Below are 14,121 nucleotides of genomic sequence, written 5' to 3' on the forward strand. Positions count from 1 at the left end.
AAAAAATAATTTATTTTTAATGTCATACTCTTCTCTACTGTCAGCCTATTGTCTTTATCATGCGCAGCAATATTAGTAGCGCAACAATTCTTCCCTCACACATCAGTAAATAACGGAACAATAAATAACGGAACATAATTAACGGAACTGCGCGAATATTTAATTAATACGAGGCGTGTATAATTAACGTGTTTTCAGAAATGCTTGTTGGATATCTACGTCACATAAATCATATGAAAACTATATTTTAGCACACACTCTCTCAGATTTTCTCGAGATTTTCTAGATACAATATAGGTATTCCGAAGAAAATTCTCAACAGATCTTCACTTTTAATTTGATATCTATTGCTTTGCGATGTTTTGTTGCCGTGAGGCTGTAAATGCAGGAGAAAATTCAAACGCCAGCAGCGAGAGACGCATGCCCCATAGCCTATAAGTTCTATAGCGAGAGTAATGTTTTATTTAATCATACCTGCCCCACAGTTAATGCGAACGCTATCAAAGGAGGACCTCTAGCAAAAAAGTTACGGTGTCCAGCGTCCTTTATACATATGCGCAATTATGCGTAATGAAGAATTAGAGACGTTACGTGCGATATGAGATTAGTGGTTCGGGTTTCCTATAATCCCCCGCCGCACTGTAATACGATGGGAATTCCTTGCAACACCTGTTGTAATACCTGTCTGGCCTCTATTATGGATTACCAATGGCTGTTAGAATCATCGGAATTATGATGCTGATCACAATGTAAATCGCGATAAATCCGCTGTTAAATGCGCGGGCAGTGCCGAGTTTAACGAGAAACGTGAGATTTTAGAAGATCCGCTTTGTTAAATGCGCGGACAGTTCAGAGTTTAACGAGGTACGTGAGATTTTAGAAGATCCGCAATCTGGAATCTGAATCCCTCTATAAAAGTATAAAAATAAATAGACATCCTCGCATTTGTGCAATAATTAATTCTATATATTTTTAGAACTTAGACAACGAGATGTTTAACTGATGAAACAGATGAAACGGGACGTTTCTGTTCAGTTATTTTGTTATGCACGAATATTTCGTCTGAGAATTAAAAATAAAATGTCAAAGTACGTCCTCGACTTTTCAGTAAAGATGGCACAAGCTACAATAAAAATGCTGATGGAAGTTGAAAGTGCACATTTTTTAAATGTAACTTGGAATAAATAACATTTGTTTCTAGAACAGCGCATAATGGAGTGTAACAGACACCGCAAGTTTAAGTTACGTTCATTTCCTTCATGATTATCCGTTGTATAGCAAGAACTTCTTATCACACGGAAATGAAAATGTGAAACAGTATAATAGTCATTCGATATGCCTTTCAATATTCCTGTTGTAACATATAATAACATTCTCCCTAAATTATTAACAGAGACTAAAGAGAAATTTATTTTACATACAAATGAAAATACTTAAAATTGTATATTTGGCACACATTATTAAAATTAATAATTAATATGCTTATTTGATTGTAAACACACGTCATATACATTACACGCATTTTCTTTGGCAAAACCACTTAATATCACGAAATCGACGTGTTAATGGAATTCATAAACGCTCTATTATATCAAATTATATGTATAATATGTAATTTGCGGCAGAGAGAGAAAGAGAGAGAGAGAGAGAGAGAAAGAGAGAGAGAGATGAATATATTAAACTTGACTAAACAGAAGTGGATATTGTTAAATGACTGGTTTCGCTTTGACGCAGGTCAACTGCAGAAATGTAATAGTTTATATCAAATATCGGCCGTCCAAATCCATTGTTTTTTCAGGTCTTCGCGAATCATAAACAGCATCTCTCAAACCTTCCTGGTATAATCTCATCAACATTTCGTATGATATACGAGAAAATACGGATATAAACAGAAAACTAATTAATTCACCATTGATCATTATTCCGCGGTACAATAAATACCACGGAAATGCAATGATTACGCTTTTCCAACTATAAAATTAATTAATAATAATTATTTAATTATTACAAATGAAGATAATTTGCATTCCCCATCGTATCGTTGAAACAATAATGTTGAATAATAGTGGGGACTTATAACTTTCTGCGTGCATTGTTCATCGTAACTGACGCCGATTATATTAAAGAACAATCCACACCGTGACAGTGCAAATGTATGAGCAGCGTTTTGTGTTAAAGATCTTTTCTAAATTTACATGGCAAAATCGTTATGACGTTATTTTCAGAACGGGCATCGATCGTTCGCGCGGTTCAAGTGCCCACTACTAAGCAATTTGCAAATATCCTCGAGAGCGAATCGATAGCTGCATTTCGTTATGCAAACAGAACGCAATATTTATGCATTCGCAGGTAGGTCGCCTTTCTTGTGAATGCTGTTCTCAGCTATTTCTGCATAATTTGCATTTGATTCCTTATATTGTTCGCACGGCAAAAAAAAGACGTCTTGCGCCATACATAATTATTCAGATCGTCGATACGGCATAATCATTTAAATTTGTTTTGCATAAAATCGCATATGGGTAGCATACTTGGCTGACAAGAGTGAATTTATAATAATTGCAACACACACACATCGCGTTCTAATTATCATGAATATGCACGCGGTCTAGAGCGTAAGCTAATCTGTTGTGTCTATACAACGCAAGATCAAGAAGATTAGATGATCTAGTGCTTATTTATGAATTAGTAGCAACTGAACTCTCATAATTTTACTGTAATTAATTTTATATATTAATATAATTTTTTGTGAGATTTACTTATTATTAGTAACTAATATTTTAGTCTTATTTAATGTAATTTAGCTTATATCATTCAAACGTTAAATACTGTAACTATATAATTCATTATATTTGTCTCACGGTAAACTTAGATGTTTGACGAGATATCGAGGCGAGAATATATAAAACGGAAAGAAAATTGAAAGAGAAACAAAGTAATTTCTTGCCATTAACAATAGGCAATCTATTGTTAATGACTTTACGCATACTCTATAGATAACACTATGTATTTCTGATATGACTTGCCGGAAAAACTGACGCCCTGTTCCATTTCCAAAGAAAAAATCGGTTCAGTAGAGAAAGTAGTGATAAAAAAGGGTGCTTGCCACGTATTCGTGATGTAATTTTATTAAGCGTTAACGAACGAACGCTCGCGTCTGTCTGCAATTGCGTATGCGCCGCGCATGGCTGACCATAAAGCACCTTATCTACTCTGCGCGAAACTTTCTATCTACGGTAAACCGTTAACAAATTTTGTTAGCTTGTTGATTAAACTTTTACCGCAGGTAAGATACGCCACTAGCAAACAGTCTTTTGTTTCCGATAAAGATAAATCAGATAGAAAATAATTGTGAAGCTATACTCGAGATAAATAAGTTGCGATAAATAAAATGGTCAAATATATGCTCTTCCAATTTAACCCTATTCGCTCCAACCATGCCTTTCGTGTCCCACGAATTTCTAACAGTCGTTTGTTCCGGAAAACAAATGATCGTGGGAGGATCTCCTCCACGCCGGAAAAAAGTTATTGTGGCAGGGAACCTCAGGTAAAAATTTCAAAGTTCTAGCTCATTTACTCTCGAAACGGGGAACAATCAAAATCTCGGTGGGACACGAAAGTGCATGGTTGGAGAATTACGTCAGTGTTGTGTGAAAGGTAAATAAGCATTTTTTTCGATAAAAATGTATTTTTGTGTATAATTTAACCATATTTAAAATATTTTTGTCGTTAAAAAAAAATTTAACATTCCACAGAGGTCTATTATGGCTCAGAGGCAGGTGGAAGAGGTGGGGAGGAGCTACGATTATTAAAAAAAAATTAATTTTTTTACATAAAAAATATCTGTCACACTTCAAATTCGCCTTTTCTTATTCAGAAATTCTTTTTCTAGCATTCTTTAAGTCCTTAAAGTCCTTCTGTACCATTTAAAAATTACCAAATTTGCGGCGACGAAATTAAGTATTCTTATTTAATTAATAATTATCTCATATTTTTTTTCTCATTTGCACTACTTTTAGCTTTAATTTGCGTTTTGGTTCATTAAGCTTCGTCAATTTGTTCGTGAGTTATGATTTTTTAAGTAAAACGAGTCGTAACGTGTGTTTGTCAACATATAATTGTTGTAAAAAAATATTTAAATAAATTATTTCCAAATGTTCTTTACATTGATTTTTAGTCGAAGGTACAAAGATATTATAATAATTTTTGGAGAATTTTTCAAAGCTATTAACATTATAAAAAACACGTGGGACTCGAAAGTGCATGGTTGGAGGATTATTGGGGCGAAAAAAACGTTGGAGTGAATAGGGTTAATATGTAAACCCGCTTGTTTTATGAAAATCAAAAGTAAGCTAGTAACGATGTATCATATTTATCTATAATATCTAATGTATTATCCCGCCTACAAACTAAATTATTTTTATCATTTTAATACAGCCATGCGCTATATATGTCGTTTAGCTCGCGATTAAATCGCGAGTACAAATAGGACGCGTCACTCAAAGCTGTGGCCTTTTTACATATCTAATAAAAGCATCTAGAAAATTGCACTCTACAGATAAATAAATAATCAACAAGCAAGAAAAGTAGTATACGGCATTTCTTCGACACTCTGTTGCGATATAAAAAATCGCATGTTTTATAAAAAAATAATAATAATGCCGACTTATCGTTAGCATATCTTTTTGGAGTACTATGGCGCTAAAGCAAATTATTTTTACGTTGTTATCCCCAATCGTGTTGTTAGGTGCATCGCAACGCGATTTAATCATATTGCGATTCGTACCTAGCATGCCGAGAATTCTACAGTAGCAAAATAGCAGTAAGGTATTTACTGTTGCTCGAGAATAAAGGCATTTTGTGTTGTAACTGCTCCAGAGGTATCTCTATCCCATGATGCTCCAAAGCTAAGTCTGATATGTTCTCTTTTCCGCTTTATGAATACCAGCAGCAGAAGCGCTTCTGACGTAAAGCCGCAAAATGTAATTTTAATTTGCCCCCGAGTGCCGTTATTAACCGGCAAACTTGTGAAGAGCCTTTCGAATTTAAAATGGAAGCTGACGTGCGCGTGACCATTGCATAGAACTAAACATTTCCTTGAGTTGGAAAGGCAAAAGAGTGTGTCAAATTATTTATAAATAAAATTATTTTCAAATCTACATGTGCTTTTTGCGTAGATATATTCCTAGTTTTATAAATTTAAGTTGTGCCATAACTAAAAAGATCATTTTTTAGCATTATCTTTATAAAAGAATATTAATGTCAAAACTAAGTGCGCGAATGTATTTATATAATTTCTTTTATTTAATATATACGTTCGTGCTTTAATTTTATTTATTTCTATTTTCTTATATCTTTAATTATATGGAGGGATAAAAACCACAGTGGTGTAAGTCAAATTTTTAAAAATATTTCCTCGTGTGCATAGATGCAATCTGTACAATATATAAATTGCATTTATGCACACGAGAAAATATTTTTAAAAATGTTACTTATACCACCGTGGTTTTTACCCCTCTATATTTAGATTGTGTTTCGTATTGTTATTATCGAGAACACATTTATATAGCTTCTAATATAATGTCACATAACTTTAACGTATATTATAAAAGTTTTTCTTTGCACATAGTAAAAAAAATTATAGAATATAAATGTGTAAATTATATAGAATATATTTTATCTGTTGCAGAAGTATCACATTATTCGTCGGTACTCGAGGATAGCGGGGATGTCATTGAGGTCGAGCAGGTAAAGTTTCTTCTTTCTTTTATAAAACGCTTGTACTTTTACACAACACGAACACTAGGTCGTCGATAAGTTTTGCAAAATCTCGAGAATACGTTTCTGTATACAAGATTAAGTTTGCGCCTCAACAGAGCGTGGGCGTGACAAAGAAGAACGCTTTTATATGAGGATTATCTCGAGTTTTTCGCAAACTATTGGATCTACAAACTTGATACAATTCTGAGAAATCGTCTCGTTGCGTTTTTCTTCCTTCTTTCCGCCGCTTCCGACAAACTCGCTGTACATACTAAATTACAATGAATAGATTACTATCAAAATGTAAAAAAATATATACTTAAATTTCGATAGAAAAAATAAAACAAATTTTAAACATTATTATTAATCATAAAATAAAATATTATAAAAAAAACTCAGTTTGTTTGACACATATTTTTAAAATTATAAATTTGAATAATAAAGTCTAAAAATTAACAGTATTTTTGAAGAACAAACTTGTCAGTTTAATAAATAATGTGTTTTAAAAGTGTTTTGTTTTTAAATATTTTAATAAGTTTAAGGGTATCCTAAACAGGCAGGGATACTAATTTGATTACTATCATATTGTAGTTTGCAGAAAATATCTTGAGAATATTTTGGTTAGATTTCTAATTAAACACATTTCCCCATTAAATTTCCATTAACATGCGATAAACACGTACCGATAATGGTTCTTCGGATGAAACGTTATTAGTTGGGTACTGGGTATTGAATTATCGGAGTGTCGATGTCCCTTGTTATGACCGTGATAATTATGAACGTCAGAGTAACAAATATGCGTGTCATCTGGAAAATAACGATTCCGTCACAGCCTCCTATATTACAAACACATTAAATCATTAAGCGCCGCTTCTAAATAATTTAAGCATTCAGGGAAGCAATTAAAAATATATGAGAAAAAGTTCGTCCAATCATTATTTTTCATCCAATAAACAATTATTTAATAAATACTGTTGTTTTTCTATCCGATAAATATTATCGTACGTTATTGCGTTGTTTAATAATTCTCTTGGGATTACGTGATAAAATATAATCTATAATCTACTGTACACTTAATATTTATTGCCGACTGAATAAATAACAAAAGCGATGGCACAAATCGAGTGTAAAATCTCAAGGCGACGACGTGACCAGGTTTAATTCCAAGCTCGAAAAGATTTGCGAAAGATAAACAAAGTGTTGGTTTTCAGCGGTCCGGTAGTAATTACTACTTCTGTGTTAAATGTTGATCTCAAAAAGTTTACTCGGCTCCGATTCTTCCTTTGATTCAGTTTATAGTTGCGTTTCTGTAAATTAAAGAAAACTTCAAAGAGAAAATCTCATAAAAAAATTTCCTCGAGAGTTTCCTAATCCGCATCGTTGCTTTACAGTATAAATTGCACAATGGCAACCTGCAGGATTTTCATAGTCTATAGTACAAAAGCCGGCGCTGGATTTGTTATCAAGCTCGTGATGAACGAGAGAGCACGCAGTCTTGATCATCCTTTTTTCCCGGGATGCAAAATGCGGCCGCGATATTGTGCGCACGTAATCAGCATGGCCGCGATTATTATTAATACGTTGCGGCGCACCATTATGTCCATTAACTTTTTTGTCACGGTCGAAGCGAAGGTGTGTAGAAAAATCGTATAACAAAATAGTAAAATCCTCGTCACACATGACAAACGTGAAAAACGCGATAAATATGCAGTATTTTTGCGATCTGAAAACTTTACGCACGATCGCTGCCGGCTGCGACAGCAGCAAACATATATATTCGCCCGTTATAAAATACGATTGCTTTGCACGAACATATCCAGCGCACACTGAAATGTAATTGCGCAACAACTGATATGACAGAGTCCGTGCGATTTAAATGTTGCTCTTCGCGACGTTAATTTAATCGTTTATTTTACGAGGCAATACGTGCCACGTGGATCGTTGTTTTATCATGATAGCTCATCAATAGCTTGCGTCAATGGTAAAGTAGCTCTTTATTTTCTGTCTTCTCGTGAAACGGGAATTTCGACATATGTCCTCGAGATATACGTAATACGCGAGTATTGCGAAAAGGGCAGGCTTTGATATTTACAGCGGGCGCATTGTGTAGGTGGGATATTATAAATTCCGCGCCAAAAATATACAAAATACTGACCCGGTTTATCGCGTTCGGCGTTCCGCGGATGCGGAAGGTGCTTAATAAGTATCGGGAGCTCAATTCAATGACGTCGACGTGAACTAATCCATTACGGCGTTTCCGCGTTGAAGAAGTTTGTCTGACAGCGAGTTGTCTAACAGTTGTGCCCGTGAACGATGTATCGTTCCTCGTAAACACGATCCGCGAAGGAAATAAACGCTTCGCAATATCCCGATAGCACGGACAGCACGAACTAATGAACGTGTAAAATTTGCATAAATGATTGAAGTGTTACGCGTATAAATTTTGAGGGTCGCGATTTTATAATGCTTTCAGCATAATTAAGGATCTCGATCTGTTTTCATAGCATTTGCAAAGGTTTTGATTGAACATGTGCAAATTGAATTGTGCAAGAAATTCATGGCTCTGAAACGGATTACTCGATATCGATTTCTAGGATTGGTTTTTAAAGTTTTATGTTCTTCTCCAATGGAGAGCAATGTTGATAATTAATTATAAAATAGTAGCTAATGCTGGAATGAAGCCAGGCAAGAGTATCTTTAATATTTTTTTATTTTAAAAAGAAATCCACATTGTTTTTTTCTTATTTACTTTTCGTAAAAGTTAAAGCAAGTTCGTGAAAAAAAAAAATAGAACAAATTTTTTAATAATTCTCGATTTTGTGAAATGAAAAATTCAGTTCGTAAAAAGAACTTTTGACGAGCTCTCTCAAACTTATCAATCTTCTTGCAGACATAATATTAAAGGTAAAACGCAAATGACTTTCTGCGAAACACAGATGTGAGAAGAATTTGATTCTGTAAAATGAAATTTCTAGTCTTTGAAATCGATATTTTTTGCGTTTTGTTCTACCCGTTTGCGTTGTCACCGCGGGTAACTAAATTAGTGAACGTGGAGCACAAAAAACGCCAGTTTTCATTATTTCTGATTCTTCTATTAAAAAAATTAAAAAAAGAACTATTATCATTAGAATCGGAGCAGCGATATATAATATTTTCTGATTTTATAAGATTGCATTGAAATACCAGGTAACTCTCGAATAATACGATTAATTGATTCCGTGTTGTTAAAAACCGTGCAATATTCAAAACTCCAGTTCCATATAAATATTTAAATTTTAAAAGATACTTTTAAAAAGCAACAAAAGCTCTACCCCCGCATCTACATATGTATGTGCATTTCTTTTACTGAGTGACTGTATTATTCCAAAACTTTGTGCAACTTAAATACCGTGTTATTAAAGAGTTGTCACAATGTTTTATCGTGCTGTTCGAGAGTTCGTGCAAGTACCGTATTATTCGAAAGTCACCTGTATACACATTTCTCTGATTTCGTAAAAAACTCGTAACTTGGTCTCTTCGCTGTTTTTAAACCCTACCGATCTTTAATTCATCTGTTTCTTCGCAGGAGAGAAGGCAAAATTGAAATTGGAACGACGATCAGCGGGTGCAGGCTTTATTAAAAATCATGAAGAGAAAAAAGCGCCTCGCGTTTCTCGAGCGTAAATAATAAATCGTCTTTATCGTGCGGCAGATCTTCGCTTAGAAGCTTTCTCAATATCTGTTCTTTCTAAGTTTCTTAAGTGGTTTTCTCAAAGGTATCCGTGCTCACAATTTATCGATCCATTTTTATCTTCCATTTTTATTTATACTAGACAATACAGACGCGCAGTTCGCGCGCGCTATTTAGCTTTAACATTATGCTATTACTATTACACTATTAACACCGCTTGATACACACAACTGTCAAAATATACGATGACAGCTGCAAATAAAGTATATAAGCGCAGCGAGAGAACCCAGCAAGCACTCGTTATTTTGACGTCAAAAGACGTCAAAATGACAGACTTTTGACGTCAATTGACGGCAAAATGACGAGTGCTTGCTACCTGGGAACCAACCGGCATCGCGAAAAAGCGACAACAATAAACTTCGATAGGTCCGAATATCGACTTTACATGCCTTTTTTTTAGATATGATTGCACGCCTTTTTTAGAGAGGGACCCTTTTTAGAAGAGAATACATGTACACATCTCGCGTGTCACGCTATATTTCATATGTTTCTTTTTTATGTGCGTGCGAGCTGAATGCGTGCAAACTCGCAATATAGTGATTCGAATCGTCTCGCTTATGGCAACGTATAATTAATTTACGAGTATATTGAAAAAAGAGCGATATTTTTCTTCGATATCCAGCTCGAAAAATCTATTTATATTTCCCCAAAAGTCGACCAACTAAAAAAGATTAATATCTCTGCAAAAATACAAAATATATTTTCAGAACTAAAAGTTAATTTAAACATAGTTGAATTTGATTCTGTTTCTCTTTCTTTAGGTTTATATTAAAACTGACAAAAATGCAAGATCTTTTTAAAAAATATAAAATAATTTAATTCCTTAAAAATTAAAATAAAACCTGTAGTCACACCTCAGAAGGAATTAATGGCATACCCTCGAGAGTATCTTGCCACGAACATCCCTTTACATTTACCCTTCGGTATCGGCGTTAAATTGTACCTACGTCCCACATATCTCACACACAGATATATGCAGAAAGGTCACGACGAAATCGAGCAAAACTGATGGCGGAGGAGGACTAGTCACGTATTAAACTTTTTGTTGTTTCTAAACTGTGATGGTATAGTTACAGCGTTTCTTTCTTCATTAATTAATTAATAAATGTTTAAAAAAATGTTTAAGATAACATTGTAAGATATATTACGGTTCTTTTTCTTTTGCCTATAATCTTGCTACTGTACTTTATCTTTTCGTTTTTAATCTTGCTTTTAATCTTGTTACTTTACTTCAAAGTTTCAAAGAAAGTTATTTGATCAATGGATATGTTGTGAAAAGAAAGAAATAAAAAGATCCAAAGTTTTCTTTATTTACACTTGTTCTTGATTTCAAATGTAAGAAATTTAATTTCATAGAACAAATATAACTACGATCGACTTCTGCCGATTTCACACAGTCTTTTTCATCTATATCTATCGGTTGTCTTATTGGAAAGAAAATCAAAAGACGTGCGTTCTGAATAATTTATTTTCCATTTTCAGAGTTTCACGTGGAACTTAGGAAGACCGGTGGACGAGGCGGAAGTGCTGCAACTAGCAATTGTATCGCGCGGTGTCTTGAGATACGAAAAAGTTGCGGCAAGATATGGACTGGTGTTGCAGACGGTGGTGCGCGAAGGGAGGATTCTGGTCTCGGATTCGCTAGTCGACCTCAATAACAAGCCGCTTCCGGTACGTTTCCGATATCGAACAGAATAGCTGAATACGTAATCGCCGCGATACACGATATACGTTTCTAGTTTCTATGCGCGACACGTAATCGTTACAGGACTCAAATATCGCACGTTTGCCATCGCCTATAAAATATGTTATTTTCCTTATAAAATTTTTATAACCATATCTATTCTTATATCTTTTGGATATTTTCAAATAGTTACCGATAATAATTTTGTACAGCATTTGTCTCAATTTTGAACCGTCTTAACCATTTTTATTATCTAATTGTAAGATAAGTTTTATGCAATGTAATTTAGGTGAAATTTAGTATTCTTTTTTATTAATGACATATGATTCATTAGTTAATTTCTTAGTATAAAAAAGAACACATACTTGTAAATTAATTAATTTACGATAAAAAATAGTTACACTAAATATATATGTATGTATACACGTGCGGTACATTTACAATCATACAAATATCTTCAGTGTCTCGTGAGAATTTGCTAAATGATAAGCATTTTCGAATAAATTTACGATAAATTCTTGTTTGAAATAACAAAGTTCACATCATTGTTAAATGACTTAAGTTTTCTTGTGTAAAAAAGAAGAATTAAAATGCGAAGAATTTACAATTGAAATGTCGAGGAATAAAAAATCTAAAAAAATGTTCTAAAGCCCGCGTATATTTCACTCGTTACAGTAACAGCAAACCTAATTTAATTGAGATAGCAATTTTAATTTTACTCCTTGCTTACTCTTTTTCCTCCACAGTTACCATATTAAATGTTTTTCGTCTCAGAGAACATTTTCTCATGAAAAGTACCTACGTGACTGACATTTTAAGCAGATAACTGCATCAATGACACATCCTAGATATAAGCATGCATTCTTTTCTTAAAAAAACTATGCTTTTTTCTCTTCTTTTCTAAATAAATATGTTACGAGTAAAAAATTATAATTTCTTTAGACACAACTGCACATTATATATACATATATATTAAAAAGTTTGATATATATATATAAATTGAGCTAAATTTACTAAATTTAAAATTCCGTTCTCTGATCTCTGTCTCTGTTTTATTATGTTAATTAATTCAAAAATAAAAAACTTGAAAACAGGACTAAAATTATCATAACATGTATCGCTGATAATAGTAATTTTCAATTAAAAATTTTGCATATATAGAGAGTTTTTGTAAAACTGCATTTTTAAGGATTGCTGGAAATTTTATATTATAATAGTCATTTCTTTTCAAGTTGATCTTTAGATAACATTTAACGAGTTACCACGTTTGCTGCTACTGCTGTGTGTATATTCAGAACAGAAGGCTGTGGAGATGAAAATATCGTCGTAAATTCTCAGAATGAATAAACTGTCACTAACTGCATATTGTTAACAAAGTTGAAATAGAGTGTAAAAATTAAAATTCTTCTCCCAACGCAAGATACATTAACTTCTTTTGTGATCTTTGAAAGTTAAATTGTACTACGTGTCGACCTTTGCTATTACCATACCAAATGCATCAAAATAGAAAGACAAAGCAAGCGATCTTCTTTGATCATTGTGGCAAGACTTAAGTAATTAAAATGAAAATTACATTTTACTTCAAAGTTTTAATATAAATTTGAATGCAATTGAGTAAAATGAAATAATATTTTTTATTGTAATTAACCAAGAAAAATTTACAAATTAATAAAAATTTTGATATTTCATATTTCTGACACGTATAATAAACTGTGGAGCTTTGTCTTTACAAAATCATGAAAAACTATTAGAATAACTTGTATGCAGTTAAATTTTTATTTTACTACTTTCATAAACGTTATTATTTCTCAGACAGAAAAATATTGGAAATATCTCCATTCAACGTTTTCTATTTCCTAAATTATTTACAGACAAATTCATTATTTGTGTGTTAGGTTACGTTTTTCAAATTGTCCTGATAATATTAGAAATTGCTAGACATTTTTAGATAACCCTGTGCATTTTCCGCTAGGTTACTCTGATTTATGTCGTAGCATTATTTCATGGTTGTCGTCATTACGGCAAGTTTACGCGTGGCACAAGAAACAAAAGTTCGTGCATATTTCTTACTTCCGTTAAACGATTATCTTAGTTTCTATCGATCGATCCCTTTAATAATTCGAGTACGTGCATTTCATGTGTGCAGGCAGTGGTGTGCTTCGAAATTCGATACAATCCTCCAGACGGAAGTTGCAGCTCGTACGCGGTCTCGGAAATAATGGAGGACGAGCAACAAATGTTGATCGACATCGAGCAGAATATCGCGAATCTCGAGAGAAGCCTCGAGCAGGCCAACAGCAGTTCAACCAGCGGAAAAAGAAGAGGATCATGGCATACTCCCGAAAAAACATCAAAAAAAGGCTTCTTGCCAAGGGGTACTTCTCTATCGACCAGCGAAAAATCACCTGACACTCGAAAGCGGTGAGTGACACATGAATGGATCGTTCTTTAAACAATAATATAATATATATATGCATCACTGCGAAGTATATAATTTCAGAATTTAAAAAGTAAATAAAAAATTAATAAAAAGTATAGTAACATGAAAAACAAACGTTTCGATATTCAATACGGTCATATTCAGTGCGCAAGATAAAGAACATTATTGATTCCAACGGTAAACCGCAAATTAATATCTTGTATTATAATTAAAAGTCGAGTCGATATATTACATACCGTAATATATGACCTTACTGAGAGCCTTTTATTCATTTTATATTTATGTACCTAATATTAGAATGTAAGTCTCTGCTGAGGCTAGATATCAAAATTATTCCAAAAGTTATATAATGAACAATCACAATGGAACAAATATTCCATAAATATAAAAATTAAGAAATATTGTTTTACTTGATACAAATACAGATTTGGCAAATTGATACAAATATAGATTTTGATTAAAAAATGTAACTTGTTAAAATCTAAGAAGCCATTATGAGTTCAGTTGTGC

At 33.2% G+C, this 14,121-nt stretch overlaps 1 protein-coding gene across 4 annotated transcripts in view; it reads left to right on the top strand.

The window, feature by feature from the left end:
* Positions 1-14,121, top strand: part of LOC112460967 (otoferlin-like) — a 38,065-nt gene that overhangs the window by 2,001 nt on the left and 21,943 nt on the right. For all 4 annotated transcript variants that reach the window (XM_025025941.1, XM_025025944.1, XM_025025945.1 and 1 more), the window contains exons 2-4: positions 5,687-5,745; positions 10,970-11,158; positions 13,318-13,592. In XM_025025941.1, the coding sequence (XP_024881709.1) occupies positions 5,687-5,745; positions 10,970-11,158; positions 13,318-13,592 (523 nt within the window). The remainder of the gene's footprint in view (positions 1-5,686; positions 5,746-10,969; positions 11,159-13,317; positions 13,593-14,121) is intronic.

This window comes from Temnothorax curvispinosus, unplaced genomic scaffold (genome assembly GCF_003070985.1).
Source record: "Temnothorax curvispinosus isolate PA1 unplaced genomic scaffold, ASM307098v1 QBEX01010941.1, whole genome shotgun sequence".
Classification (NCBI taxonomy): domain Eukaryota; kingdom Metazoa; phylum Arthropoda; class Insecta; order Hymenoptera; family Formicidae; genus Temnothorax; species Temnothorax curvispinosus.